General features: G+C 39.3%; 3 protein-coding genes across 3 annotated transcripts; 1 reads left to right on the forward strand and 2 right to left on the reverse strand.

Annotated features, from left to right (window-relative positions):
* The first annotated feature begins 1,758 nt into the window (after window positions 1–1,758).
* Window positions 1,759–16,317, forward strand: LOC137576861 (mucin-5AC). Its single transcript, XM_068290194.1, has 6 exons — window positions 1,759–2,055; window positions 9,442–9,483; window positions 11,254–14,582; window positions 14,639–14,809; window positions 14,874–15,154; window positions 15,215–16,317. The coding sequence occupies exons 3-6, from the start codon at window positions 11,265–11,267 to the stop codon at window positions 16,038–16,040; spliced, it is 4,596 nt and encodes a 1,531-aa protein (XP_068146295.1). The 5' UTR covers window positions 1,759–2,055; window positions 9,442–9,483; window positions 11,254–11,264; the 3' UTR covers window positions 16,041–16,317.
* Window positions 16,318–16,394: 77 nt separating this feature from the next.
* MFS15 (Major Facilitator Superfamily Transporter 15) lies at window positions 16,395–18,611 on the reverse strand. Its single transcript, XM_068289381.1, has 4 exons — window positions 18,435–18,611; window positions 18,223–18,359; window positions 17,051–18,148; window positions 16,395–16,987 (listed from the first exon to the last, which is right to left on the reverse strand). Exons 1-4 carry the CDS (start codon window positions 18,493–18,495, stop codon window positions 16,802–16,804), a joined length of 1,482 nt encoding a protein of 493 aa, XP_068145482.1. The 5' UTR covers window positions 18,496–18,611; the 3' UTR covers window positions 16,395–16,801.
* A 191-nt stretch (window positions 18,612–18,802) lies between these two features.
* Window positions 18,803–24,696, reverse strand: MFS14 (Major Facilitator Superfamily Transporter 14). The gene is made up of 4 exons (XM_068288943.1): window positions 24,161–24,696; window positions 20,702–20,880; window positions 19,565–20,641; window positions 18,803–19,493 (listed from the first exon to the last, which is right to left on the reverse strand). The coding sequence occupies exons 1-4, from the start codon at window positions 24,204–24,206 to the stop codon at window positions 19,326–19,328; spliced, it is 1,470 nt and encodes a 489-aa protein (XP_068145044.1). The 5' UTR covers window positions 24,207–24,696; the 3' UTR covers window positions 18,803–19,325.
* Window positions 24,697–27,518: the final 2,822 nt, after the last annotated feature.

Consider the following 27,518-nt stretch of genomic DNA (forward strand, 5'->3'; position numbering starts at 1 on the left):
GATAAACTCATAAGACTATGCTAGCTTATAAATCATAGAAAATTTATGTAGCTCATAAGGAAATAAAACCAAAACGTAAACAAAATATATGAATAATAACAATGATGTGATAACAAATAAATCATAAAATGTTTTTAAAAAATTAAAGGCATACAAAATGATAATAAGTTAAAATACTAAATTAAAAAAAAAGAACAGAAGGAACAAGAAAATTTTCTTTCTGTTGTTAGAATTCGTTCTTTACCTGAATAAATAATGCCTTAAGAGGCTTGACCTGCAAGGTCAACATCAAAAAATCATTGGTAAAACATTTAAGCTTACTGAAAATTGTTTGAAAATATTGAAAAATATACATTTTACATAAATTTGAACGAAATAGTGAAATTTGAAAATAAAATGAAAGTTTTATTCCTTTTTAAATATACTAGTTTAGTTCATAGCCACCAACTGACTAAATGTATCTTGAGAATTTCAGAACAAATATTTGCCTAAAATTTATACAAAATTATAAATTACCTTTTCATTAAATAACGAAAGGAATAAATCTTACAAATTTTTTTGGAAAACTTTGCCAAATTTATCTATACCAAAATATTTAATATCAATTAATGCTGATCAATGCTGATCTTTTACAGGTTTTAGTTTGAAAAGACTTTATTTTATCAAACACATTTTTTTCAAGCATTAAACACACTTTATTCGATTTACTTCAACAATTGTCTGCAGATCATTAAAGAGTGTAAAATATCTCTCCATATACCCGATACACCCTGTGAAAAGCATAGATCAAACAAACAAATCAATTAAAAATCATAACTCATAATGGAATTTTTGTTGTAACATTGCCCGACCTTGAGTGGCCCCAATGAGTACTAAGCCAATTAAGACTAGATGGCCATAGATCGAAGCTGGCAATGAGTCAGAATTATATGGAGCTTTGTTTTTGTTTTTTTTTTTTTTGCTTATTTGGGTCCCAGTTGATGGCGGCGATTGGCCATCATGAATCATGAGACACATATGCAACGGTGCACAACAAATCGATTTTCCCAGCCACATAAAGAAATAGAAAAAAATAAAATAGATAAAAGACACCAAGCAAGCACGACAGAAGAAGAAGAAAAAAAAAACTAGTTGTAGTGGTTACATTGCAAAACTGGCTCACTTAGACAAGATAAGCGACATTTATGTTTATATAGCAACAACTAATTTGCATTCAATTGAGAGGCATGAATAAAGAATTTCAATAACCATAATGAAGCTGCATGTGAGTATTGAATTCTTGTGGCCAAATTCAATTTAAAATATTTCCTAAACAATAATGTCAACAGAAATAAAAAAGGAGGGAATCATCTTGGCAAGTTTGTTGCTTCAGTCTTTTGTTTTGGGGGGCGACAAGCTACAATTTGGTTTGAGCCACTTTTGGGCCTTAAGCGGTTTGTTTTTGGCTCTGCTGCTGCTGCTGCTGGTGGTGGTGCTGCTTTTGTTGTGGTTGCCGTTAACTGCAAAAGCGGCACCACCAGCAGCAGCAGCCGAGCCAGTGGCAGTGGCAGCGACTGAGGCAGCGACAGAGGCGAAGAAAAACAACAAAAAAAAACCCGATCACTCTTACTTACTTTGGGGCAGCGAGGCTTTTCATTTCTTCAGTCTGTTAACGGCATGCCAACGATTCAGACGCGTCAGCTACCAGCTCCTCCGGCTAAAACTCACACAGTGTAACTGTAAAAACGCAGCAAGCCAGTGTGCACAGTGCAACGAAAGTGCTTAATATTTATGATGGTTTTTTGTCGTTGGAAATTTTTGTAACTGCAGAAAGAAAAGTGAAAACTTCAATTTGGCTCCCTCTTACCCATTTAGCGCCAAAGCTGCTAATTGTTGGAGATTAAAAAAAAAAAAAAAAAAAACATAAAAAAGTTAAATAAAAGAAGAAATTAAAACATTAATTGAATTAAGCGGTGAAAAGAGAGGAGAGGAGACAAAGAGACCAGAGAAGCCATCAACAACAACAACAACATCGACTAATCACACGAAGCAGGAGCTAAGTGCAACTACCGCTGGGTAAGTGGCCAAGATATTGCGCCAGTTTTTTTTTTCTTTCTTGCCAAAAATGGTAAATAGAAATTTTTAGCTTTTGTAGGGAAAAAAAACACACACACACACACAAAAAAAACATAGAAATAAAACTAAAAATAATAATATGTAGCTACAAACGAGGCATCTTGGCAATTGGCTGTTTATTTTCATGCTCTAATTATTTGGAAATTTTTGCAGTTGATTTTCCTTAGCTACTTCCAATTGCTTCCCACTTGGCATGCAATCTAAACTAGGGAGAGTGAGAGAGAGACTTATGGCTTAGACCACATTAGGAGAAGTGGAGACCTAATGACATCCCAAAGAGTTTTTTCTTAATTTTTTATGGTCTCCAGTCATGTCATAAAGATAACACTCAGAGGAAGAGGAAGGCACAAGCAAAAATGACCCATTCTTTTATGCTAATGCCTCGTTTTTGTTGCTGTTGTTGTTTCCTTAGCTTAGTTGGCTGAAAAGTTTTTCTAACTTCATTAACCCAATTTTCACCAGGCAGAGAAATTTTAGTTTATACAAGAAAAATCTTGTTTATTGGTTTAATTTACATAGGCAAACAGGCGAACAGTGGGAGGTAGGGGCAGGGGCAGAGGCGACTTGTTATGACAATGTTGCTGCTGTTGTTGTTGCTTTATCTGCCATCAGCCATTAACCAAAAGCCATAAGCCATCTTCATGTGTGTGGCATATGACCATAACGAAGCTAATGTCTACATTTGTCAGAAAGTAAAACATGAAAGCGAAAATTGCTTCAAGTGCTTCACAATTTTTATTTTAGTTTTTGATTTCGTTTATTCATTGTGTGTGTATAAACATTTTTTTTCGAAATTAAATACTTTCTAATTACAATAAACGCAGGCGATGCCCGCCGGCCGGCCAACTGAGTCTCAGCTTTGGCCTTTGGCAGTCTCTTTCTCGCTCGACCCGCTACCTGCCACTCCGTCTCTGGCGCTAAAAATCACGTAGCCGCCTCATCGACCACTGCCAATAAAAAAAAAAACTGGGCAAAAAAAAAAAACAACAACCAAAAGGAAAAGAGCTGCGAAAGTGTCAAGTAACAACAACGAAAAAAAAAAAAAACAGAAATGGTAGAAAAATTAAACTTCAAACTCACTTTTTCTCTTCATTGTGACCAAACCATCCATCCGTCAGTCCGTCCGTCTATACGTCCCTCCCTCCATCGTGTTGTGGCGCTTGATGTGTTTATTTATTATTTGGCCAAGACGCGTGCCTTTATCGAATGAAAGTGAAATTAGCCACTAAACACTTGGACGTGCAAATACCTTGGCTTACTCTACACACTTGTGTGTGTGTGTGTGTGTGTGTGTGTGTGTGTGTGTACACACAGTAGCTTCACAAAGCCCTGCACGTGCCTGTCAAGGTTGTTAAATTTACATACGGATCCATTTATCTTTACCCGTCCCGTCTCACGTTTCTTCCGACCATTTACACAAAACAAAAGACTTAAGCCACAAACTTGCATCAGGCGAAAATCAATAAGTTACCACAAAAACAGCAAAAAAAACACACACATCGAATGCATGCAGAATCGTGAGCTGTTTCTACACGTTTCTAATATGTCGCATATCCATGGGCGTAGCTGGGATTTCAATACTTTAAGCAAGGTGCTTTTGACTCCTGCATTCATTAGGGCTCATTAGTTTTTTTTACCGAGTCTAAAAACGCTAGTTAATGACCTTCTTCTTGTTTGTTTGGAAACATTTGATTGTAGAAGAACAAACAAACTCAAATTTAAATAGCTTGAGTATCCCTAGTTCTATTTTGCATCTAGTTTTTATATAAAGAATCCAAAGAAATGACATACTAAATTTAATCTCAAAACTAGGCTTAGACAATTGGAACACATAGATTGCCATCAAATATTATACAAAGATTGTTAAAACCATTCTTATTTAACCAAATTTTCTGTGCTTCCTAATATGAAGAAATTAGAAATTGAATCGATCGAGAAGAATAGGCTGAATGTTTCACCTTAAAGTAAAGATGTGAATATTGACCTACATAAAAATCAAAGAATGTTTTAACCTTTAATTAACTTTGGGTGACCTTTTAGAAGAACTCAAGTGATTATTATAATAGCTCGAGGTCAATCTCTGATAAAGTTTTCAAGTATTCAAAATTAGCCAGTAACATATTTTGGTATAAATTATAAAGAAAGTGAAATTTAATATTCGAAAACATCATTAAATCATTGATATTGATATATTTCGTTGTTTATAGAAAGTAACATTTGATATTTGGCTTAACTCTAGACAGATTTGAAACAATCTGCATAATCGATTCGCTTTCGATTGGTTTTATTGAAACTTAAAACTAAAGTGTAAAGATGATAAACTGAGTAAAAACAAACAAGAAATAAATTTATAGCGAATCAGATTGTCAAAGGAAGTTAAAGCACACTTTAATCTTTAAATTTGATATGCGAATTTCAAACTTAGACTTAGATAAGTCGAAGTCTCTGTCGTAATTGATGTAGGAACAATTAATGTTTAGAGTTCACTAAACCGGAAAATACAATTCCAAATTTTTATAAAAATTCTTTTTCCTTTGCTTAAAGAAAACATTATTCAAATCAAGCCCTGACAGCTAGAGCTCTAGAGTTTTATGAGTTAAAATTTGAAACTTTTTAACAATAATAATAATTCAGTTATCAGTAAATCTAATTTGTTGTTTGCCTAGATTTCACTTTCTCAAATATATTGACTTCTCGTTCCTCCTCTACATACGCCCATGTGTTTGGTGTTTTTTTTTAAGGTTTTTTCTCACACTTTTGTACTGGTCACGGATGTGGGGCTGATGGTTGCCGGTGCTGGGATTGATTGCTAATGTAAATCTAACTCCAACTGCGTTTGGATTTTACTATGCTTGACTTTACTTCAGTCTGGTTTATGTAGATTGCTTGCAGATTGCATAAAAAAGAAAAAAACACAAAACTAGAGCTACAGCCAGAATGGCCTCTTGAGACAAGTCTTGCAACAGATAGATGGATAAAGAGAGTAAGAGCGAGAGAGGGTGAGGGGTATAGAGAGAAAAAGACTCAGACCTAACCATACATACAATATTTTTCCAGTCGTTGATGTTGTTGTTGTTGCTGTTGCTGCTGCTGCTGTTGATGTTTGTGGCCAACTTTTGCTTTCTTCAAGTTGCTCTAGTTTGTCAATTGTTGTTGTTGGGCTTTTGTTTTGTCAACATTGCTGCTTTATGGTTTTTCATATAAGTAGTTTAGTTAGTTAGTTTTTTGTTTTTGTTTTTAGTTGATTTTGCAATTGTCACATTGTTTTGGCTTAGTCTCTTAGTCTCTTGCAAATGCAATTTGGCCATAACAAAAAGTTTGTAATTAACTTTTGCCACTCATCGTTTGCGCAATTAGTTCCCCCGCTACCCACTCGCCGAACTTTGAAATCGATCAAACGATGAAGGGTGATAAACTCACTCTTATGTATTTTTATTGTTTTAAAACTATTTGAAAACAATTTAAACTGTGAATTTCATTCATTAACATCCGCTTGGCATTTTTTGTGTGGTTTTTTGTTTTGTAATCAAAATTGATTGGTGGAGAAATGTAAATTGCTTTCGCTTTCACGACAAACATACATAAATTCTTGAGATTACGCAAGGGCGGTAGACACACACACACACACATACCAACACAGAAAATGATTATGTCTACCTAAATGTTAGGGTTTCTGAGCAGGTGCCTCCTCATTTGGAAAGCAAACATAAATGGAAAGTGAAATTTACATTTCGTTTAATAATTTTTTTTTTTTAACATTTCACGTTCGGTTTGTGACGTGTTTCAGTGTGTCTGTGTGTGTGTGTGTGTGCGTTGCGGCATAAAATTTGAGAAATTAGTGAAACAAGCAGCAAAAGTATTTAAAATGTTTCTCGAGCCCAAAATGCGGGGGCAACGGGTGCACGCCCCCAAAAAAAAAAAAAAAAAAAAAAATTGAATTTTCCGGCAGGCTAACGAGCAAAACCAAATCGAGTATACGCCCCAAAGCCATGAAACATAAAATGCATTTCATTTCATTGCGGCTTTCGTTTTTGTTGTTGTTGCTATTTGTGTTGGTTGTTGTTGTTGTTTTTTCTTTCTTCAATTCCAATCGCAGGAAAGCGAACTCGAACCTCAATCTGAAACCCCAAACGGAGTTCAATGGCACTGCATAATTTATGCGTTGTCAGAAAGGCAGCATTTGCCATAAATTTTTGCTGTTTCCACTCCCCTCCGCCTATTTATCTCCCGTATCACCTCTATGCCACTTGCTACTGCAGATGGCTGGCGCCAAAATATGTATCCATATCTTTTGATCTGCTTTGAACCCGAATGTGTAACGGGGCTCTGCTAAAATTAGCGGTTATGTATGCCAATCGAGCTAGTCACACGGTTAGTTATAAGCCCAATACTTAATGTGTGACTGACTTGTGCAAAAGGTTCATTAAAACAACTCCAAGTCTTCGGCTCTGTCCCAGCGGGGTACAAGTCACTCGCTTGACAAATTTTTCGTGCGTTGCCCATTGCACAAATTCCAACTTAACAACTGACAATTACTGCCAATGGCAAAACATATAAGCCAAATATTGCCAATTGATGGAATGACTCATGGGATACAAATTGAAACTTTGCTATCTGTCTCTCTGTCTGTCTGTCTGTGGGTCAAGCACGCACATTCTGGTGGGTTTTTTTTTTCTTTTTGCTTCGTGGTTTCATTTTCCGTTTTCTTGGCTGTGCTCTAATAACTGCCCAGCAGCTTTAGGTCTGCTCTTGGTCTGCAATCTTGGATTTCTTATGGTCTGCATTGGATCTGCAGGCGTTGCCATTATTTCGCCAAAAAACAAAAAAAAACAATCCATTAACTACATACAATACACATGTCTCGTTTGTATGTAGGTGTAGCTGTATCTATCTGTTTGAAGCCAACAAAGCGTAGCCGTTGCGTTGAGAGACAAACGAACGAGGCGTTGATTTTCAGTCCCCCCCCCCCACCCAACCCCCAAGTCCAGTCAGACAAAATGCAATTAAAAACTTGACTTGAATTTTGTTTTTTGTGTTTTCATTATAGAGCCACCAATTTATATATAATTTATTTTGTCTTTGTGCAGCATTGCAACATTTAGCTAAGGGTCAGTTGTAACCCTCTTTCACAAACACTTTCGACCCAAGCAAACCAAGACATTCAATTTGCAGTTGGCTAAAATATGAAATTATCTCTGAAGACATACTTTCAAAGTTGCAAATTGGTCAAAACTAAGACCCAAAATATAATTTTTTAACTATGAAGAATCATTAGTAATTATCTAAAGTAGTTTGTCCCAATTGGTTTTAAATTTTTTGTCATTTGAGATGACCTAGGCCTTAACATTCATATTGCATCTAAAGAAGACAACAAATAAACACGTTTCTAATAATTTCTGAAGATTACTAAAATAATAACTTTAAGTGACTTTGAATTTACCAAATTTGAATGATCTACTGATTGTGATTCATATTACACCAATCTTATTCGAATCTGTCTTAAAATAATGCTCCAAAAATGTCACTGCGAGCTAAAAGAAATGATTCGAATGATTTTTATGGTTCGTTTTTCTTCTCTAGTCAAAACTTTGATATGTACTTTCACATATTTAAACATGAATTTCAATTTTCACGAATTTCAACTTATTCCCCTTATAAGGCAGATTAATACTGTATCCAATCACATTGACTTTTAATGAGGTAAATAATTGTTTAAATATTCATGTGTTACCAATGCATTGCAAATTATATGAAAAGAAAACTTCATTTGCATTTGAAAAAGTGCATAATTACAAAGTTTATGCATACGATATGACAGACAACATTGCAACAACAAAACCAATTTTCATTTGGTATGATTTTCATGCTGGAATTGTGATAAAATCAAACAAGTTGCGACCACCAACGCAGAATTTGCATATTAGACATTATTAAAGTTTGCATAGACATCGTGATTCATGATTTTTACCATTATGAATTTTGGTGACTCTGAGTGACAAGTTAACAATTTAAAGTTACCTCTCGAAAAAGCCCCAACTTAAAGCGTTTAGCATTATTTTATCCAATAGACCATTTTCTATAACACAGAGAGGAAGGCTTCGATACAGATTTGTTCAAAATTTATTCACTCCTAATATTTAGTTTCAATTTTTGATAAATGTGACTTGGTGACTATTTATGGTTTGACTTTAAACTCTTCTTGAAAATTTAAGTAACTATTCTCAAAAACATTTTTGTGTAAATTATAATCAAAATTAACAGTGCCTTAACTTAAAATGATCAGCTAAAACGATCACAGAAAACCTTAGAAGTTCTAAAATTCCAAATTCCAACTCGGATATTGTATGCTTTGCTATCTTTTGCTTCATTTCATTGCAATTCCCAACAAGTTTAATCCTTAAAGATATGAATGGTCACTGCTATTCCGAAATTTTATTAACAAAGTCTACTGAAGATATACAGACAAACTCATCCCATTTTTGAGCCCTGTTTAAAATAATCTACTAAATAGTGACTTGGAGCTTTAATGTAAAATTTGTCTTAACATTTTATATATATTTGAAATTATTTATTTATATGCTCCTTAGTTTTGTAGTTTCTACAATTCTTTGAAGTTTAAGTAAAATTTTTCGATATATAAAGCTTAATCAAAAATTTTAAGCTGACATGAACTGTGGGATTTGCCTTAATTTTATTATGTTGCTTGCTTTTTGTACTAATTTTTAAATCTTTGGTGCTGAAATAGATTAGAAAATTATCAAAATCATTATACAAATTTTAAAATCTTTGGTATTCAAAAGCTCTGATTCTCATTAGTTTAGATACTGTAAATTTTCTGATCTCTTTTTCTAATTATAGAAATAAAAATCTTAGTGTTGAATATTGTAGTTGAAGTTCTGTTTGATTCAATGGTTTCCTATAACTAATTTTATGTGCTTTTGGAATCAAATTGAACATTGTGTAGTCTCTGTCTCCAGTGAGCTAAGTTATTCATCAAATGTTCTCTCCTACACAGAACATATTTTGTTTAAATGAAAACTATTTTTTAACCTAGAAGTTGAGCTCTAACTTCCTCATTAAATTGAAAAAAAAAAAATCTACCCACTGCAATTTTAGCATATTTTGATTGCCATCTAACCCAAAATTAGTTGGTATGCAAATGATGTCTAACCAAAAGCCATGCAATATTCAGCAAACTCATCCCACTTGGGTTCATAAGTACGTCTTCACCTTTTAATTCAAGTTTTGTAACTCGGCATTATTTGCATATTTATAATTAAATTTTCATCATTTCTTTTTTTTTTTTTGTTTTGTTTTCGTTTGCAGTTACTACCATTTTGACGCCTTATTTTGTGGTGACTGTTTATGGTGAGTTACAAACAATTGTCTGACCTTCCCATAGATCTTCTGGTAGTGCGGGCGTGTCTATAGACCAATTAAATCACACCCAAATGATCAGCTAACCGATGAAATAATGTCAATGTCAGTAAACAAACCTAATCCCATTACACGCAATTGAAATCTTTGAATAGTTTCTAAATTCGGCATGGACTTTAAGCCGATTAAAATAGATTCGTCCAACATCCGGCTAGGCCAGATTTCGATTGCAATTAATGTACAAAAATGAGAGACAAGGAAAACTGCCGTACCTGAAGTCAAGTACCTGGGCGAACACGCCCACAAATTCATAGTCATGTTAACTTTCTTTCCATTGCCCCTGCCGCCTCTCCACACGATTGATGTTGAAATATTACGAGATAAATGTGCTATAAAATGAAAGGAAAATTACATGACAAGGGCCGCCCTCCCCCCGCCACCCTTCCTACAAAACGGGAGGGCATTGTCACATTTCACTTTCAATGTGAAGCAAAAGTGCACTTTGCAACAAATTTCAAGTGCACTACGAGTCGTTGCAGTTGCAAGTTGCACGTCGCCAGAGGCACTGAGGTGTGACAATAATTTGACAACGGGTTTTTTTTCCTCAGACTGTTTCTCTGTCTGCTCAAGGCACAATACTGACTGACCGCAAGAGTGTGTCTAATTTCTATGATGTTATTTTTCTTCTTTCTTTTGTTGTAATGAATGTAAAGCAACTCAATGAACTTTCTTTGGCTTTGGCTTCTCCCCCTATCCATCTCCATCAATCTTTCTTTCTGTCTTTCTTCCTCTGTCTAGTTGCAGCTTAACTGGAAGTTCCGTTTATTTTTCGGTTACGATATTTCGCATTAACTGGGTATATACACTTTTTTTTTCTTTTGCTTTCATTTAACCCATTTAATGCGGCTGGCTCGGGCATCCGTTCGAAATAAAAAAAAAACCGCAAAACATATGTGCGATTAATTCACTGGAAAAGTGAAAACGAAAGTGCTCTGTTGCAGCCAGCCAAGTTGCTCACTTATCCAGTGGCGGTCGATCAGGTGGTCAGGTTTGGTCACTTTCGTTTTAGCCTTCGAATCTTCTCTTCTCTTCTCTCGGTTCGATTCGATTGTGTGTGATGCAATTAGGGAGAGATTCATATGCAAAAATCCAAACGATCTATAATGAGGAAATCAATCGGATTCGTTGCACAGTCAGTTATTGATGTTTGTGATTGCGGCTTTGTGTCTGGCCATGATAATGGCGGTGATCAATGATGCATTGGAAATTGCTGACTATCATTTTAATATATATATTAACTATGGCAATTTCTTTGCATTGGTCAAATGAAAACAAGTGCACACGATTATGGCAATTGGATGGCAGTAGTTATGGCCGCTAGTTTTGCTGTACGGACCAACCAGTTACAGTTGCAGTTCATGACGGGTTGGCCAGGTTTATAGCCACTGTAATTATCTCTTGATTTACGGCAAAAGTGAGAGAGTAAGAGAGAGAGATAGAGATGAAGAAAAAATGGGGGAAAAAACTAGCAAAGCAGAGACCTTTCACTTGAATAGATCGTTAAAATGCAAATGAATTAGAATTGCTGGCCCAAGTCCACCCTTGCCATGATCTGCTGAAATAGTTTTATAGGGGCTTGGCCTCTCAGGGGTTAGGTAAAGGTTAGTAGTGAAATTGGAACAGCTTGTAGTTCTAAGTCTGATGAAATAGGCCAACTAAAAACCATCTAAATGTCTTTTAAAACGTCTTTTGCATTTCCAGGCACCTTGGCTATGAAGCGACATATGCAACTTTTAGCCGTTGGGCTCTGCCTTCTCCTGGTGACGGAAGCTCAGGAGCAAGAATCATCGGCAAAATGGTCAAGACAGTTGGATAATGTGGCCAATACCGATGTGGATTCATTGGACTGGATACCTTTGGCCCAGCCAGTGGATGGTACTGCATCCAAGGATCGCTCTGGCAACGGACGAGTACTGACCTATTCGCAATCATTTCCACCCAGTGGTCGCTTTGGTGAACTAACCAAGACATCAGCTGGTGGTGCATCGCAATTCGATTTCCCTTATCAATTCCAAAGGTATCCAAATTCGGTTAGTCCCCAGGCATTGCCTTTAAGACAGGCTCCACCACCGTTGCCGCCATCGTTGAAGGCCAGCGCATCGCAGGAGCCGACTTCGCAGTCTTTCTTCAAGTTTGAGATGCCATTCCATAACAATGAGGCTGGACAGGCCCAGGCACCGCCCACTTTGCAGACAGGTTATCAAATTCAGCATTCCTTTGGCGGCAATGGTCTTCAGCCAGCTCCCCCATCGTCGCTGTTCAGTCCGCCGTCGTTGTTTGGCCAGCAGCAATTCCCCTCGGAATTCCATACATTGCCACAGAAGCCGCTGGCTCAGGCTTTGAGTAAGCCATTGCATCAGCAGAACTATGTTCAGGACATATTGCCACCATTGAAATCGCATGGCAAACCCCTGCCCACACAGGCCTCGCTGCAGAGTGTCACACCACAAGTCTTCCCCGTCGATCCAGAGCCGGAATCTCTTTTCGGGGTAAACAAACCCGCCGCACTGCCTTCTCGAGCTCCATCCACCACAGGAGGTCAACAGCAGGAAGTGCAGCTTCTGTATGTGCCCTATGACACGCTCTACAATCAGCAACGTCAGCAACAAGGATCCAACTTTGAGGTTAACAAATTCAATGTGAATTCCGGCTTGCCTGCTGTGAATCCCTATCAGATCAATCAGTTCTACACCCAAGATCCTAATGTAGGTAGTGATTACTTTGGCTCTGGCACAACATCACGCCCCAGCACGACCACAGTGCAACCGCAAAGTATTTTCCAGAGTTTTGGCCAGTCTCAACAACAATTTACAACCCAAAAACCCAAACCTAAGGCCCATCAACCGCCTTTGGCCATGTTCCTCTTGCGCTCTAGCGCACGTCCCACCCAAGCCGATGTCGTAGGAGCTCTGAGGAATGCTCATTCCATCTCTGTGATTGATTCTCCGACAAAGCAGACTCCAGATATCTTTGTGGGTCCCGCTGGCATGCCCATTCCCGATGGATACGTGAAGTTTGACTTGCCCTATCTATCACAATTGACTCAAACTCGTGATTTGAGCGATGTGTCCTTCTTTGTAGCTCCTCTCAGCTATCGTACACCAAATGGCTTTAATAAGATTCTACTGCCTGAACCACATGTGGGTTCCATTGTGGTTAATCGTGCCAAGGATTCGACTGGTGTCCCGGAGTTGGTTCAATCTCCTCAACGTCCTCAGCGTCCTTTCGCTGCCGTGAGTAGTACTCGCAATCCCTTCGAAAGTACCACACAGCCGCAGCCTACACCCGGACGTGGCAACAAGTTCAGCTATTTCTATGTTCAGGATGGCATTCAAGAGGTTAACTCCCCGAAATTACCTACAAAGCAGGAACATCGTCCCAAAAAGAAGCGTCCACAACATGTGCAAGTGGAACAACCTGTGTACAGACCGCCAGCCAAGACGCAGAATCCCTTCGATAATTTGAATCAAATCGGTGGAGACGACTTCTTCAATTCGTTGTCCAGCAAACCAAGCACGACCTCTACCAGCTCCACTTCGACCACATCGACAACTACATCAAGTACCACCACAACAGCCGCACCCCAATCTCTTTTCACCTACAGTACACGTCCTCAGGTGGAGTTCCCCAGTTCGAATGGTCAATTGTATCCTCAATACCAGCCCGTACAAGAGCAACTGCCTCGTCTGACCACGCGTCCGCCATCAGCTGCAACCACTGAGGAAGAGTTGCAGATGAAGCAGTATTTCCGTCAGCAGGATGCCTTCCGTCAGCGTCCGCATACAACGAATGCTCCATTTGAGCAGGTTCAATACACACCCACTTCTGTGGACTATGAAGTTCCCTTGCCAACTACCACCACGACGCAAAGGATTAATACAAAGAACAAGCAGCGCGTCACCGTCTACACTCCATCAGCTGTGCCAGTGACCACCTCAGATGTGGGTTACCAAGTGGATTCGCAAGCTCCACTTAATCACAGGCCTAGCTACAATCAGAACGAGATCCTTGATAACAGCAATGTGGAGTATGATGCCAATCCCTATCATGTGCCCTCGGAATTGCCGCCTTTGACGCCCGACATTCCCGGATTGGTTAACAATCTTCAGGAGAAGGACAAACTGCCAGCTGTGACAACTCCACTAAGTGAACCAGACGCAGAAACACGACCCACTCGTCGTCCAGCCTTGCGTACACGCAGACCAGCCATTTCCAAGGTTGTTACCTCATCAGTGTCTTATTCCGAGTCGGAGTCTAATGGCAAATTGCCGGCTCATCGCATTCGACGCCCCTATGGCACACGGGTTAATGCGGCTGCATCTAACTCCGGCAATGAAGACAATGGCGAAGAAGTGACTCATCCAACAAGGCGACCAGCAACTTCACGTAATCCTCTGCTACGCAATCCCAATCGCATTCGCTATCAACCCACGACCGAGGAGCGTGAGACTTTGAAAACCAAAAAGAAGACACATAAGGGCTCCAAGAACGGCAAACCCAGTGAGGATCAGGATTTGGACTACCAACGAGATGTCCTTAAGCAGAATTATCCCGTCTTCAAGGGCTCATCACGTCGACCAACCAGCCCCACTGCCATACCCAGTTCCTACGATGTAGGAACCACTGAAGGTCCAGCCTCAGAGTCCCAGCAAGTGTATACAGTGACGCCCAGCAACAGCATTGACAGTGATCAAGGCGGATTCCCTGTCAATCTATTGGAACCAATGCAGATTGCTCAGCATTACAATGAATTCTCCAAGGATAACTATGGACCAGGATATTTCCCCAATCAAGAGGATCTTAATCCCACAGAGGCCATCATACGTAACGAAGTCAGTCCCATTTTCACGACTTTGCCGCCAACAACCACACCAAGTCCCACCACAGTGAGAACCACCACTGAGACACCCACAACGACAACAACAACAAGACGTTCACCCTTCGTGCGTCGTAATTATCCAAGAATTCGCACCACTACAACCACAGAGACGCCAGTGACGACCACAACACCATCAGAGGAGCGACCATCGGTATGTCTTTTCATTCAATTGTTTCTATATTTCCTCTAATCCTCTTTGTCATGCAGATTCGCTCTCGTTTGCCGCCCAGACGTGTGGTCAAAGTACGTCAACGCCAGCGTCGTCCAGCTCATCCAGCTTCCTCCACTGTAGCGCCGGAGGAAGAAGTCGAGGCTGTAACCCAAAAGCAAAATCTGCGCAAATTGAGTCGCTTCAATCCAGAGCAGAGGGAAAAAGAGGTTAGTTAAAGGTGACCGCAAACACTTGGCTTATATTAAAGTAAATCATTCTAATCCTTCACAGAACCCCATAACTCAACGTCGTCGGTATAAGCAACCTTTCCAACTAGAAGGTCAGGAATCTCAATGGTCGCCCTCTTCGGAAACTGCCAATAGCAATGCCAATGCCAACACAAATAGCTTTAAGCCATTGAATCCCAAGTACAAGACCGAAACGCACAACTTCGAAAATGAACCTGATATTGTCACTGTGGGACCTACTGAGCAACCCGAAACCTACGAATTCAACGTAGCTGCTGATTTGGGTGGCAGTCAAAGAACCACTTTAAAGGCTCCCAATTTGAAGTAAGACCAAAGATCTCATATCCCAATGGGAAACTAATTCTCTCCCTATTTACTTTGTAGACCTGAGAAATCTTTTGCGGAACTGCTGGAGGAAGTGATGGGCAAGGCACCTGAGCAGATTGGTACGACAGAGCTACCCAGCAGTAGTTCCATTGGCCGTCTAAGTCGTCGTGGCAAATGGAAGAAACGTGTCTCAAGCGGTTCCGATAATGGTGAGAATTTCGAGACAGCTGAATCCCAGAATCTGGGACCACAGCTGCTGAATGCTCTTATTAAAGAGGAATCTCAGAAAACTACAACAACACCCATGACACCTGCCACTGAGACCACCACAATTGCTGAGTCAACTGTGACCACAACTGCCCCGGCGCCCACAACACCAGAGGAATACGAATTGACCACATCAAAGCCCGATGAGACAACTTTGGCTTTGACAACGCCGCCCTTGGGTGAGGAGACTGCCACTCGTCGCATGGACACGGCAGCTGATGTTGATGACCTGGAGACCCAGCCTAGCATATTTTCCGAAGTGAAGAAACAATTGCACGATCTATTTGCCATCGAAGAGAGCGAAGATCAGGCGGTCACCGCAGCTCTGGCTGCTGTTGGCAAACGCCGCCAGGAATACACTAGCATTAAGCGCAACAAATCCACCGCCGCCACATCCATGGAGGCGGGCACAACGACCACAGAGCCAATTGTTGAGGATCTAACCACAACAGCAGCCACAGTAAAAGAGAACAACGATAGTTTCCACAAGGATCTGATGGAGCATGTGGTTTATGCCACATCCACATCCACCAAAGTCACCTCCGAAACGGAGATATGCTATCGGGGACGTTGCATACGATCCGAGGATTTGCCCGCCAATCACAAATTGCACTGAGCAGAAGCGGCCCCAAAATAAAATTTGGGGGAAATACTTAGAATTCAGCATGTACATAAAAGGACATAAGGATGCGGTCCACAGAAACCGCTAGCCGAATGTAATTACTTAGCTTTAACTACGAATATTATGTTATTAAGAGTATAAGTCGACTCCTTCGATTCCTATATATGTAGGTATCGAAGGTCCCTAAAATATCGTATCCTCCACCCTTTCCTTCCCCCCACTTCTAGAGAATTTAGTTGATAGCGCTTAATGTTAGCATAATATCAGGATAGCCAGCATAAGTCTTGTACCATACATAAAATCGAGAGTACTAACCAATTTACAATATAATAATAAAAAAATAAAATATAAAAACAAAAATAAATTACACTCAAAAAGCGTAAACATATATAATTATGATTAAATAGCTAGGTACATAAATAGCATTTATATATATGTATATGTATATAAGGTATGTATCATTGTTTTGAGAGAATGTGTATAACTATATCTAGTAATACAATTACAATAGATCGACAAAGAACTATACGAGGTCTTATGTTTCGAGTGCTAGTCATATTAACATATATAAGGCAAATTTTCTGATTTAATTGTATATAGGAATCGAAGTCATGCTGAAATCGCTGCCACATAAGACCTCGTCATCTTTGTAATATGTATCTAAATTCTAATTAGCGACCCATCAATTCCATTGAATGCCTGCCTCATGATTACAAGTAGGTACAAAAGTTTCACATTTCAAAAGTTTCCTAATTTTATGAGCTTATCAGCGGTGACTGTTCCTCGACCGTTTCGGGAGTTGCCACAGATTGACTTGTCCTTGACATTGGATTGTTCCATCGTTGAACATTTGTGCGTCCAAAGAGCATAAACAATGTATTGCCCATAAAGTAAACGAAGGCGGTAAAAAAGAATACAATGCGCCATTGGGCAGGATTTGTCTGAAAAAATATGACATTTTTTATATATTTCTGTCATGGAACTTGTATATTTCTTTAACTCACCTCATCAGTGACAATCAAGCCCACAATGAGCGGTGCTAATATGCTCATAAAGTTGGCCGCACAATTTGTGATACCCATTAGAGTACCCGCATAATTGGGTGCCAAATCTATATGATTCACATGGAAGCCCAGATATGTGGCGGAATTTGTGGCCACTGCCAAGGTCAGCAGAGCTATGGCCAGTCTAACATTTGCTTCGCCCTCTGTAATGTAACCCAGGCCGATGAGGGCCAACATAGGCAGCCACATGCCCAGGGTGTTGAAGAATTTGCGAGAGAAACTCAGGGGCACGGCAGTGCCACGTTGCTTGAGCACATCGGATAACCAAATAAATATACAAGTCAAAAAAATCATTGCAAAGTACGGCAATGCCGACAATGGACCATTATTTTTAATGTCCATTCCCAGGACACTTTTCATAAAGGTGGGAATCTCTGTGAGCAATGTCCAGAAACCCCAATTGTTGGCACAATGAGCCAGTACCAGGACCAAAAACGGTCCCGAAGTCAATATCTTAAACCACGGAATGCTTGAGGATTGTGTCGATTCGCGCCCTGCATCTGAGGGTCGTCTTGCCTGGCCGGAGTACTCGATATGCCTTCGTTCAGCTGGCGTTATCCCTGCATGTTCGGCTGGTGTGCTGGCGCAATAGTATAACCATATAAAAGCCCAGACAATACCGACACAACCGGGAACATAAAATATGCTGGGCCAGCCCAGCGAGGAGGAAGCTATGTATCCGCTCACCGATAACATTACCACGGTACCGAATTGGGAACCGGAGTAACAGTAGCCCACCAGTCTGCCTCTTTCCTCGGCAGGCGCCCATTTCGAGAGGAATGTGTGCGTGGAGGGAAAAATGACACCCTGGCAGAGGCCCTGAACGGAGCGCAACAATACCATTAGCTTCCAACCACCTGTCATGGCGCAAAACGGCGTCAGCAGTCCCAAACAAGAGCAGATGAGTACTCCATAAAATAACATATATTTGGCTCCATAGATAGAAGATAGATATCCACCCGGGACCTGAGTAACAACATATCCCCAAAAGAAACTACTCAGCAGGTAGGACTTGACACTTTCGTCCCAGTCGAATTCCTGCAAGAAAAACCCAAAGATTAGCAGATGCTCCTATAATATTGTATATGTATATTTTGAATGCCTGTACTTACTGGGAAATCTGGATTGCTGGCATTGCGATCCGTCATGGCCACAATGGCCACCGATAGATTAACACGCAGGGCATATGCCACGGCCAGGCCAAAGAAGACAAGAATACATTGCAGGTGACGCACACCAAATCGTGGGCCTGGCAAATCGACAACATTGACATTCACATGAACTACATTGTACGAACTATGAGATAGAGAGCACTATCACTTACCTGTTTGATTGATATTTGTGTAGCCACCACGACAGCAGCTGCCAAAGCAGCCCAGCACCATTTCCACGTCGTAAAGGCTGAGTTGGCCTGCGGGAAATGAGACAATGACAATTATGTTAGACAAAACATTGCAACGTCTTTGTGTGGGTGTTGCGGACGGCTAAATGTCGATATGTGTCATTGGTTATCAGAGCGAAGTGTCGATAAATATCGAATATCGGAGCGAAACGTACACTTGTCATCGATAGGTGGAACGAAATGTCGATAAGTTATCGATATCTTGTTACTTTCCCGAAGCGGCAATTTGAAATAAAACACATGCAATTTCTGTTTAGTTTGACTTGTTTTCAGCTTAACTTTGAGCTGATTTTATTTGTGTTTTTTTTTTTTGTTTGTTTTTATCTTTTTTCGTTTCATTGTCTTCATTTTGTTTGCCTTTTTTAGTTTCATCACAAGTTGGTTTTTTTTTTTTTTGTAATATTTGTTTCTTTTTTTGTTGATTGCTTTCTAGGACTAACTTAAATTTTAAAACATAACAATTACTAAATTAAGATTGCAATTACTTTCTATTTACATGACAATATTTTGTTTTTTTGTTTTTCAACTTTTTTTTTTTTGGACACTTCGACGCTCAATAGAAACTATTTACAATTGGAAAAATACTGCGAAACTAATAATTAAAATAATTTACACTTATAATATCGCTAATGGAAGCACGCGATCGTCAGTAATATTATAGTTTTTTTTTTCTTACTATTTAGTCCCTTAGTGCACTAAATGACTAATTGGTTTAGTCAGAAAGAGTCAGTTATTCCAGAAGAGTTAATAAATTAGAATAACCTGACAATAATTGTCATTTTTTAGTCAATTAAATGACTCAACAATTTCCGACTAGTTTTTCGATTTCAGAGGAACGGCAGCCTCCACATCGAGCACAGGACTATTGGGTGAATCCCATTTCTGAATGTTTGTACGTCCAAAGATCACGAACAATAGATTACCAATGAAATAGAAGAAGGCAGCCAGGAAGAAAACCATTCTCCAGTCATTAACATTTTCCTGTAAAAATACATAGATTCTCCAATAAGTCACAATTTTTGTTAATTATTTAATGGTTAGAGTATACATACCGGATCTGTAACGATCCAACCGACAGCCAGAGGTGCTAACGCACTCATAACATTGGCAGCTCCATTTGTAATCCCCATCAGGGTACCAGCATAGTTTGGCGACAGATCAATATGATTCACCTGGAAGCCCAAATAGGTGGCAGCACTTATACCCACGGTTAGGGTAAGCAGAGTCACAGCTGTGTAGAAGTTTTCCCGGGGCAAATAGCCCAGGGCAATCAGCGAACACATTGGTATCCAATGTCCAATGGAATTGAAGAATTTCCTGTTAAAGGATAACGACAGAGACTTCTGATTCGCCAGCACCTTCGATAGCCAGACAAAGAAAAAGCTCATCACCATCATCACCACATAGGGCAGGGAGGAAAGAAGGGCGTTCGTTTTAATTTCCTGACCGTAGATGTACTTCAGATAGCTGGGAATCTGAGTGAGCAAAGTCCAAAAGCCCCACATGTGCGTGCAATGGACCACCGTCAGTGAGAGGAAAGGCTTCGAAGTGAATATCTGAGCCCAGGGTGTGGGTGCCAGTGTCTCCGCCGATTGAATTGTTCCCTGGGTTCGAGACTCCTTAATGTATTTCAATTCTCCTGCTGATATCAAACGATTCTCCTCTGGTGTACTCGATGCGAAGGCATACCACAAGATCATCCATACGAAACCAGCAGCTCCGCCCAAATAAAAGATGCCGGGCCATCCTAGCGCCGAATCAGCAATAACTCCACTCAGAGCCAACATGGCAATTGAACCGAATTGTGATCCAGAATAGCAAATGGTCGCCAGTGTGCCACGCTCGTGAGCTGGTGCCCACTTCGAGAGCAGCGAATGGGTGGCCGGATGCACTGCACCCTGTGTCAGACCCTGAACGAATCGAACTATACAGAGCGCTTGCCATCCTCCATACTGCACAGCCATGGGCGACAGCAGAGTCAACATAGCACAGGCCAGTAATCCACTTAGAAGCAACATCTTAGCACCATATCGCTGAGCCACATAACCACCAGGAACTTGTGTAACTATATAGCCCCAAAAGAAACTGCTCAGCATGTAGGACTTTTGTGTCTCGGTGAAGAAGAACATCTGCAAAAGGAACAGGCATGTTAGAGGAGATCCTTATTTACATCGAAATTAATATCTTACGTCTTCCAGTGAAGCATTGCTGTTGGTTTCATTATTGCCTGCGGTTGCATTGGACGATGGAGCATCTGATCCCGTCATGGCCACCAGGGCCATGCTAAGATTAACACGCCAGGCATAGGCCAGGGATAGGCAGAAAAAGCATAGAAGACATTGGACATGCCGCACGCCAATGAATCTTTCTGCAAAATTAATGAATAATTTTTGGGATTAGTTTTGGCTGGTCAAGATTAGGCAAAATGATGGGTTGAGATCTTTTTGATACTTTTGAGATGTGGTTGTGGTTTAGTTGTTTCCTTTAAGTGCATTAGGTAGTTTCGCGAACCTTGCTTAAACTGAATACTCTTTAATGAGTACTGAATGTTCTATGAATACATCTTAAATACTCATTTAACAGCATTTTCGACTTTGAGTAGTAGTCGATAACTACCGAATACTCTACTCATCATTTCTATAAAGTTTTTGAAACTCTAAGCAAACGAATACTTAAAGTACTACATATATGTTTGATGGTCCCAAGGAATCAGTTAATGATAAATGAATCAAATCTAATATAGCCTAATTGTTTATAGTGTTTTGAGAAAGACATCGTTCCTTTCCCTTCTACAATGGCATTCATTGAATTCCACTCATAAATCATCGAATGAATCATTGAACAACTCTATGTGCTGAATATGTGAATGAATTTCAAAACTTATTCAAGTAATTTTAGGGCCTTTTCTATTCGAATGGGAACTCTCTACTGAACATATTGTTCTATCAATAAGTAAACTAAGTACGAGAGATAAGGCCAAAATGCGACCGATTTAGATTAGAGAGAGAAAGAGCGAGAGAGAAGGGGCGCCTGCGCTTTACCTCAATTTGGGGAAGGTTGTGTTCTTATCACTGCAAGAGGAGTGAGTAGGTAAGTGAGAGAGTGAGTGAGAGATCGGACCCTATCGATGTTCTGCACATTTCTGTCCCCCCCTGATCATTTGCACGTCGTCGCTGTTGTCGTACGAGCGAACCGGTAACCATGTAAGTATGTGGGGCGCGTTTATTTATAAAACACTATGACTATGTCAAAATCTTGTTCACGCACTCGCTCATACTCTCTCGCACACACAACAACCTCAGAGACATATATAGACGAGTGTGTGTGTGAGAGAGTGAAGACACTCGCACACACACGCCCACTCGCACTGCAAATTACTGACGGCCTCATGACGGTGCTGTACATGCAGTAGCACTACCTGTTTCTGTTGTTGTTGTCTTTTTCTCTCTCTAAAGAGACCACAGCATCGGCCGACCCTCACGTGCCTCACAGACTCAACGGGGATTTTCCCTTTGCTTAACTATTTTTAAAAACCCAAAAACAACAACAACAACCACTTAACTCTACTATCCATAAATGGTCAAAATACATACCTATGTATGTATGTTTGTAGTTAGTTAGTTGGTTCGATTAAAGCAAAGTTTATGTTGCAACAGCACAAACAAAAAAAAAAAAAAGGCAACCTTGTTGGGTGGGCCAGTCGGCCTTGCCAGGCCGTTTCGTTGGGGTCTATTGAACTGAGCTGAACTGAACAATAAGTAATTAAGTAATTTCTAAAATTTACAGAATTCAACACCAAAACTTAAGAGATCTGGCATATTGTGACGTAATTTTTTGTTCGAAATGAAAACAAAACTAAACTGAACTTTGTGATCCAAAAAGAGGTTGGAGCAGCCACCAGAAGACTCTTGCTCTTTCTCATTTGCTCTCTCTCTCGATATGGTTTTCTCTCCCACTCACTCTCTGTTTATTGAACTGAATCACACTTTATCGTTGGTTTTTTTTTGTTTTTTTGTGTGTTGGTCGTGTGAGACTTGAAACGCTTTATCTGACACGTTTTTAGATTTATTTACGCAATGTGCTCCATTGGGGCGCTCCTTCACGGGTATATCTCCGAGACGGAGAGACAGCCGTAACTGTAACCCCGTTATATTTATGGTCAAGATAGGAGGACTCCCCAAAATAATATGCTGATATATTTTGGGGAGAATATATGCATGTATTTTTGTGAAGTGGCAAAATGTCTCGTGGCATAGTTTATTAGCCATTCGGTCGTTTATTTGTTTTCATTTCTTTTTTTGGATTTCCAAAAAATTCAATTCACAGCAATTAAGATTGCTTTAGCTCCTTATATATAGACGTTTGTTTGTGTATATTCCTCGGCCAATATCAATCAATCAGTCAACATTTATGATAGAAAAATATAAAAAAATTATTCGCATTTTGCCAGTTTTCTTTGATTAATTGCCTCAATCTGACTGTACTTTTGCTTGAGTGTGTGTGTGTGTTTTATGAAAGGACATAACTAAAATCAAACTTGTTAGAGATAACCTACCTATGCCAGAGAGGCTATATAATAATATTTTTGTCCGATAAAACAAAAAACTGAAGGGTAGGAACGGAAAATAACAAAAACAATAATAATATGAACAAAAGAGCATTTCTATAGATTGCTCATGTATATACTATACATATATACTAGCAAAATGTCTGTTCGGTTGATAAGATAGGAAGTAATTATTACAGCCCCTCTCCGATTTCAGACTAGATTCCCAGTCCATCCAGGGAATGCGTGTAAAAGAACATTGTAAAAGTTTACTTAACTCACTGGATTTATAACAAAGACAAAATTTAAACCCACACACACACTGTCTACACACACTATGCCATAACTCAGGCAGTTATATGTCGGATCTACTATATTTAAATTTTTTTTTTTTTTTCGTTTTTTTTTCATCAGTTTTTCATTGGCACACGCTTTTGCTTAGCTTGTGCGAGGAGGCGACAAAAACAAAAAATATTGCTGTCTGCTTTCGATTACCTACTATTCAGTATGTATATATGTATGTACATACATATAAGTGTTCTATTATATTCTTTTCTCTTCTATTTCTATTTTTTTTTATTCCTTTCTGTTTATTTTTATCATTCTCGTGACAAAAGTGCTAAAAATCTCTCACAAAACACATCTCAACACATGAAAAAGTAATTCAAATTCAGTCGTAGTTGGAATCATCTTAATAAAATTGGTTTTCAAAGTTTGTTGGATTCTTGTCCAAATTGGCCATGCTATGATGCAGTGCAGCTGCAGTGGAGGTCGCCTCAGTTAGCTCTGAATTTAATGCCAACGCATGCATATAGTACATATATACACATATGCATCTGTTAGATACATTTCGTTTCGCTCACTCCACTACACTTCACTTACTCACTAACTCGCTTTATATGGCATTTTCATAACAACAAAAAAATGGAAAAAAATTTCTGAAAATTCTCAACGTAATCGGCAACTTGTTTCCGGCACATTCAGCAACCACAACCACAACAACAGCAACAACAACGGATCAGCTCGGATCAAAGTCGTTTTGTTTCAAGGCGAGGCTTATATAAGACACGTGCATCTTGTTTCAAATACTTTCTGTACTTACCATTGGCGTATTTTCCAGTCTTCACCATATTCAGAGTGGTGGTCATGAGTGTGCGGCGCGGGAGTAATTATTTAATTAATACGCTTAATTGACCTTTATTTTTTTTTTTTTTTTTGCTTTTGGGTATTTTTTTTGGAGAAGATCTTTGAAAAGATATTCTCACTTGTGTTGTTTCTCGTTCAGTCTAGCACGCGTTGATTATGAAATTAACACTGGAAATATTTTGGACAACGTGTTTCGTTTACCGGTTCCTTCATCTAACTAGGTTGGCAGCACATGTGGAGGGTTTTTCACGAAAAGAAACTCTCTTTTTTTTCTTTTTGTTGTATGTTTTTGGGAAAGTTAGGCACGCGTTTTCTAACGAACCCGCACAACCTCTACTTCTTCTTCTTCTGGTTGGTATAGTTTTTTTTTTTTTTTGTTTTCTCGTGTGTTGTTGTTGTTGGTAGGACGACGACAACGACACTACCGGACGATTTTACTGTTCGGTTGATTCTAGTGAGCGTTTGCGACTGCTTGAATGGCTAACGGCTGGCGATTCTTTTATAAATAAGATCGCCTCGTCGGCCCAAAGCGGGCGACGGGGCGGACTAGGGCGAGAGAGAAGAGAGTGAGTTGGTGAGCGAGCGAGCAACATGTGTATCGCGTGAATTCCATTTTCGAGTTGCTATCAGTAAAACTGAACACGCAGGCAGCTACAGATACATTTCCTTCATGCATGTGTGTGTGCGTGCTCTCTGGCGCGCATAGCTCAGGCTCTCTCTCTCTCTGGCTCTGTGTGACGGGCCGGCGAATGTCAATATGTAAACAACACCAACACTTATACTTACTCTCACATCAATGAGTTATCAATTTGCTCCTACATACACCAACGCCTCTTCTCTCCCTACCTCACTCTTTGCATTTTCCTACCACACTTACTCGGTGTGTTATTTCTGAGTATTTTGTTTTCATTTGTAATACATATATACAAAATTTTTGGTATTGTAAAATTAGTCACAAATCTCTTGAACTTCCTCTTACAATCACTATCTCTCTCTCTCTCTCTCTCTCTCTTTGCCTCTCTTTCTCTAAAATGCAGTTACATCTAGTATGCACTTGATTGAAAATCGAAATATGCATTTTCAAACTGCATGAACTCACGTCGGGGTCACCATATACAGATCTCTTTCATTGTCTACTCCGTTGACAGAACTACTTAGTCGTTTCCGAACCATTTATAATCACTGATAACAGAAGGTGCCAGCATCCAAGTCTTGGTCTGAGACGAGGTCATCGTTTCACTGATAAAAGCAGAATCATTACTATATACATATTGATTTCCAAGAGGAAGAGCGAGATAGGCAATAACCTTTAATTGATCGACAGACATTATTATCGTGATCATGAACTTACATAACTCATTTCTATATAGTAAGTCATGCAATTTTTTCAATTCTAAGTGACATGATTTTTATCGAAAATTAATTAATACTCTTCAAAAGTTGTTTTGGGTTTTTTTTTTTTTTGTTCTTGAGCATTCTTCTCTCCTCCGCGTTCTGTTATCAATATTATTAATAAGTATTTATATTTGTTCAATAGCAATGTTTTAAACAAATTATTCAAGCTTATCAGTGCGGCATATTTAGTAGACTTTGATTTTAAAGTCGAGCCCTCCCCCTCCGGCATACCGAACAATTCCCCGCAATCCCTTAACCATGAAGTGTGCGTGCAAATTCATTCTGATTCTGACAAACAGTAGAACATATATAGGTATGTATTATATAGAACATGGAGCGAAATGGGGAGAGGAAGAGCGGCAGTCAACATTTTGGTAATCATTTGGGACAGGCATAATAATGAATATGGCCGGGTGAAGGGTGTCCAGATAGGGGCAAGTGGAAATGCAGTGTCAGTTTTTATATAGTCTCTGATGATAAGGCCCCGATTCGACACACGTTTTGTGTATGCACGTTCGCCAATAATAATAACACCTAAACAGCAAAAAAAAATAATAAATCTCGAGACTCTTATCAGGGCTAAGCCTTAACATTCGTACCAGGATTTTGATTAGACCACTTTGGAATTTCAGTTTTTGATTCCAAGTGAATCCATAACTTCCTTATCGTAGGTGAACTCTGTAAACGAATAAAGTGTCAAGCCATTAAGGACACCTTAATGATATTGATAGATGTATTATTTATTTAGAACAATGAAGTGCCAATCGATTTGCTGTAAATTATTATCTGTCAAGTGAAAAAGGACATTTCAATCAATTGTTATTAATAAATATTACAAAAATAGAGTGCGAATTTTAAGTGCTAGCTATCTATCTATCAAACTTTATGTCACTTGACAAGTCATTTGACTCTTTGTGATTTCGATTTCCGAGGGTAGATTCAGTTCATTTTGTTTTTGGTTGATGTAATCAAATCTAATCAATAAGGATGCGTCACGCCCACTTCAGTGAAACGAATTACCCAGCAGCGTAAGGCTTATCACCAATTCGACAAATGGCACTCTGACGATCTTCTCCATCATCCGTTTAGTTCTCTTGACGTCAGAGAGACAAAAAAAGAGAGATAGAGAGACAGACTGAGAGAGAAACATTTTGATATGTATGTAAGAGCACACCTTACTTAGGGAGGTAATTAAAATGCTGCTTGTCTCCATCTGCTGAAAGATGTAAATTGCCCAGTCAGAATGCTTACTTATTTTTATTACGTATACGTCTTGTGTAACACAGAAATGTACATACATACATAAGTATGTAGATAAACAATAAAATTTGTATGCTTGATTCTACACAACAATTTGTTCTAATTGCATTCGCCTTGTGGCCAAATCAAATATAATTCGTACAGGTGTGTTACCTGTCACCAAGCAGCTCCTTTTCTGGGTTTCTTCCAGTGTTAATCCGCCTTCAACTCCACCTCCTGAAATATTTCTTTTGGGGGCCATTGTTTGAGGTGGTGAGGAGGCGCCGCTACACTTTGATGCTTAGTGTAAATGTTATAAAAAAAGCGAGTAAACATTTTCAATTTTCATTAATTCTTCCATTTATATTTATGCATATCTAAATGATTACTCAAATATCTCATTACACGCAGACCCAGACAATTTGTGCAAATTCTAAGCGCAAATTTATCTAACCAAATGGAATCATAATTGAATTGTACCCAATCAATATGCCGATTGTTCAATTGTTCCACCATATCAAAATCGATCAGCAAGCCAAATGGAAATTATATCGTGTGTGACAAAACAATTATGCTTAGACTTGCACTTGCTTTGTTTGCATTGTGGCCTGCCTTTGGCCAAAAGGGTGGGCGTGTCGCATAACTCTGGGACTTGGTAATTTTTAGTTAGCACCTTTCCT

This window comes from Drosophila tropicalis, unplaced genomic scaffold, assembly GCF_018151085.1.
Source record: "Drosophila tropicalis isolate 14030-0801.00 unplaced genomic scaffold, ASM1815108v1 contig_593, whole genome shotgun sequence".
NCBI classification, from domain to species: Eukaryota; Metazoa; Arthropoda; class Insecta; order Diptera; family Drosophilidae; genus Drosophila; species Drosophila tropicalis.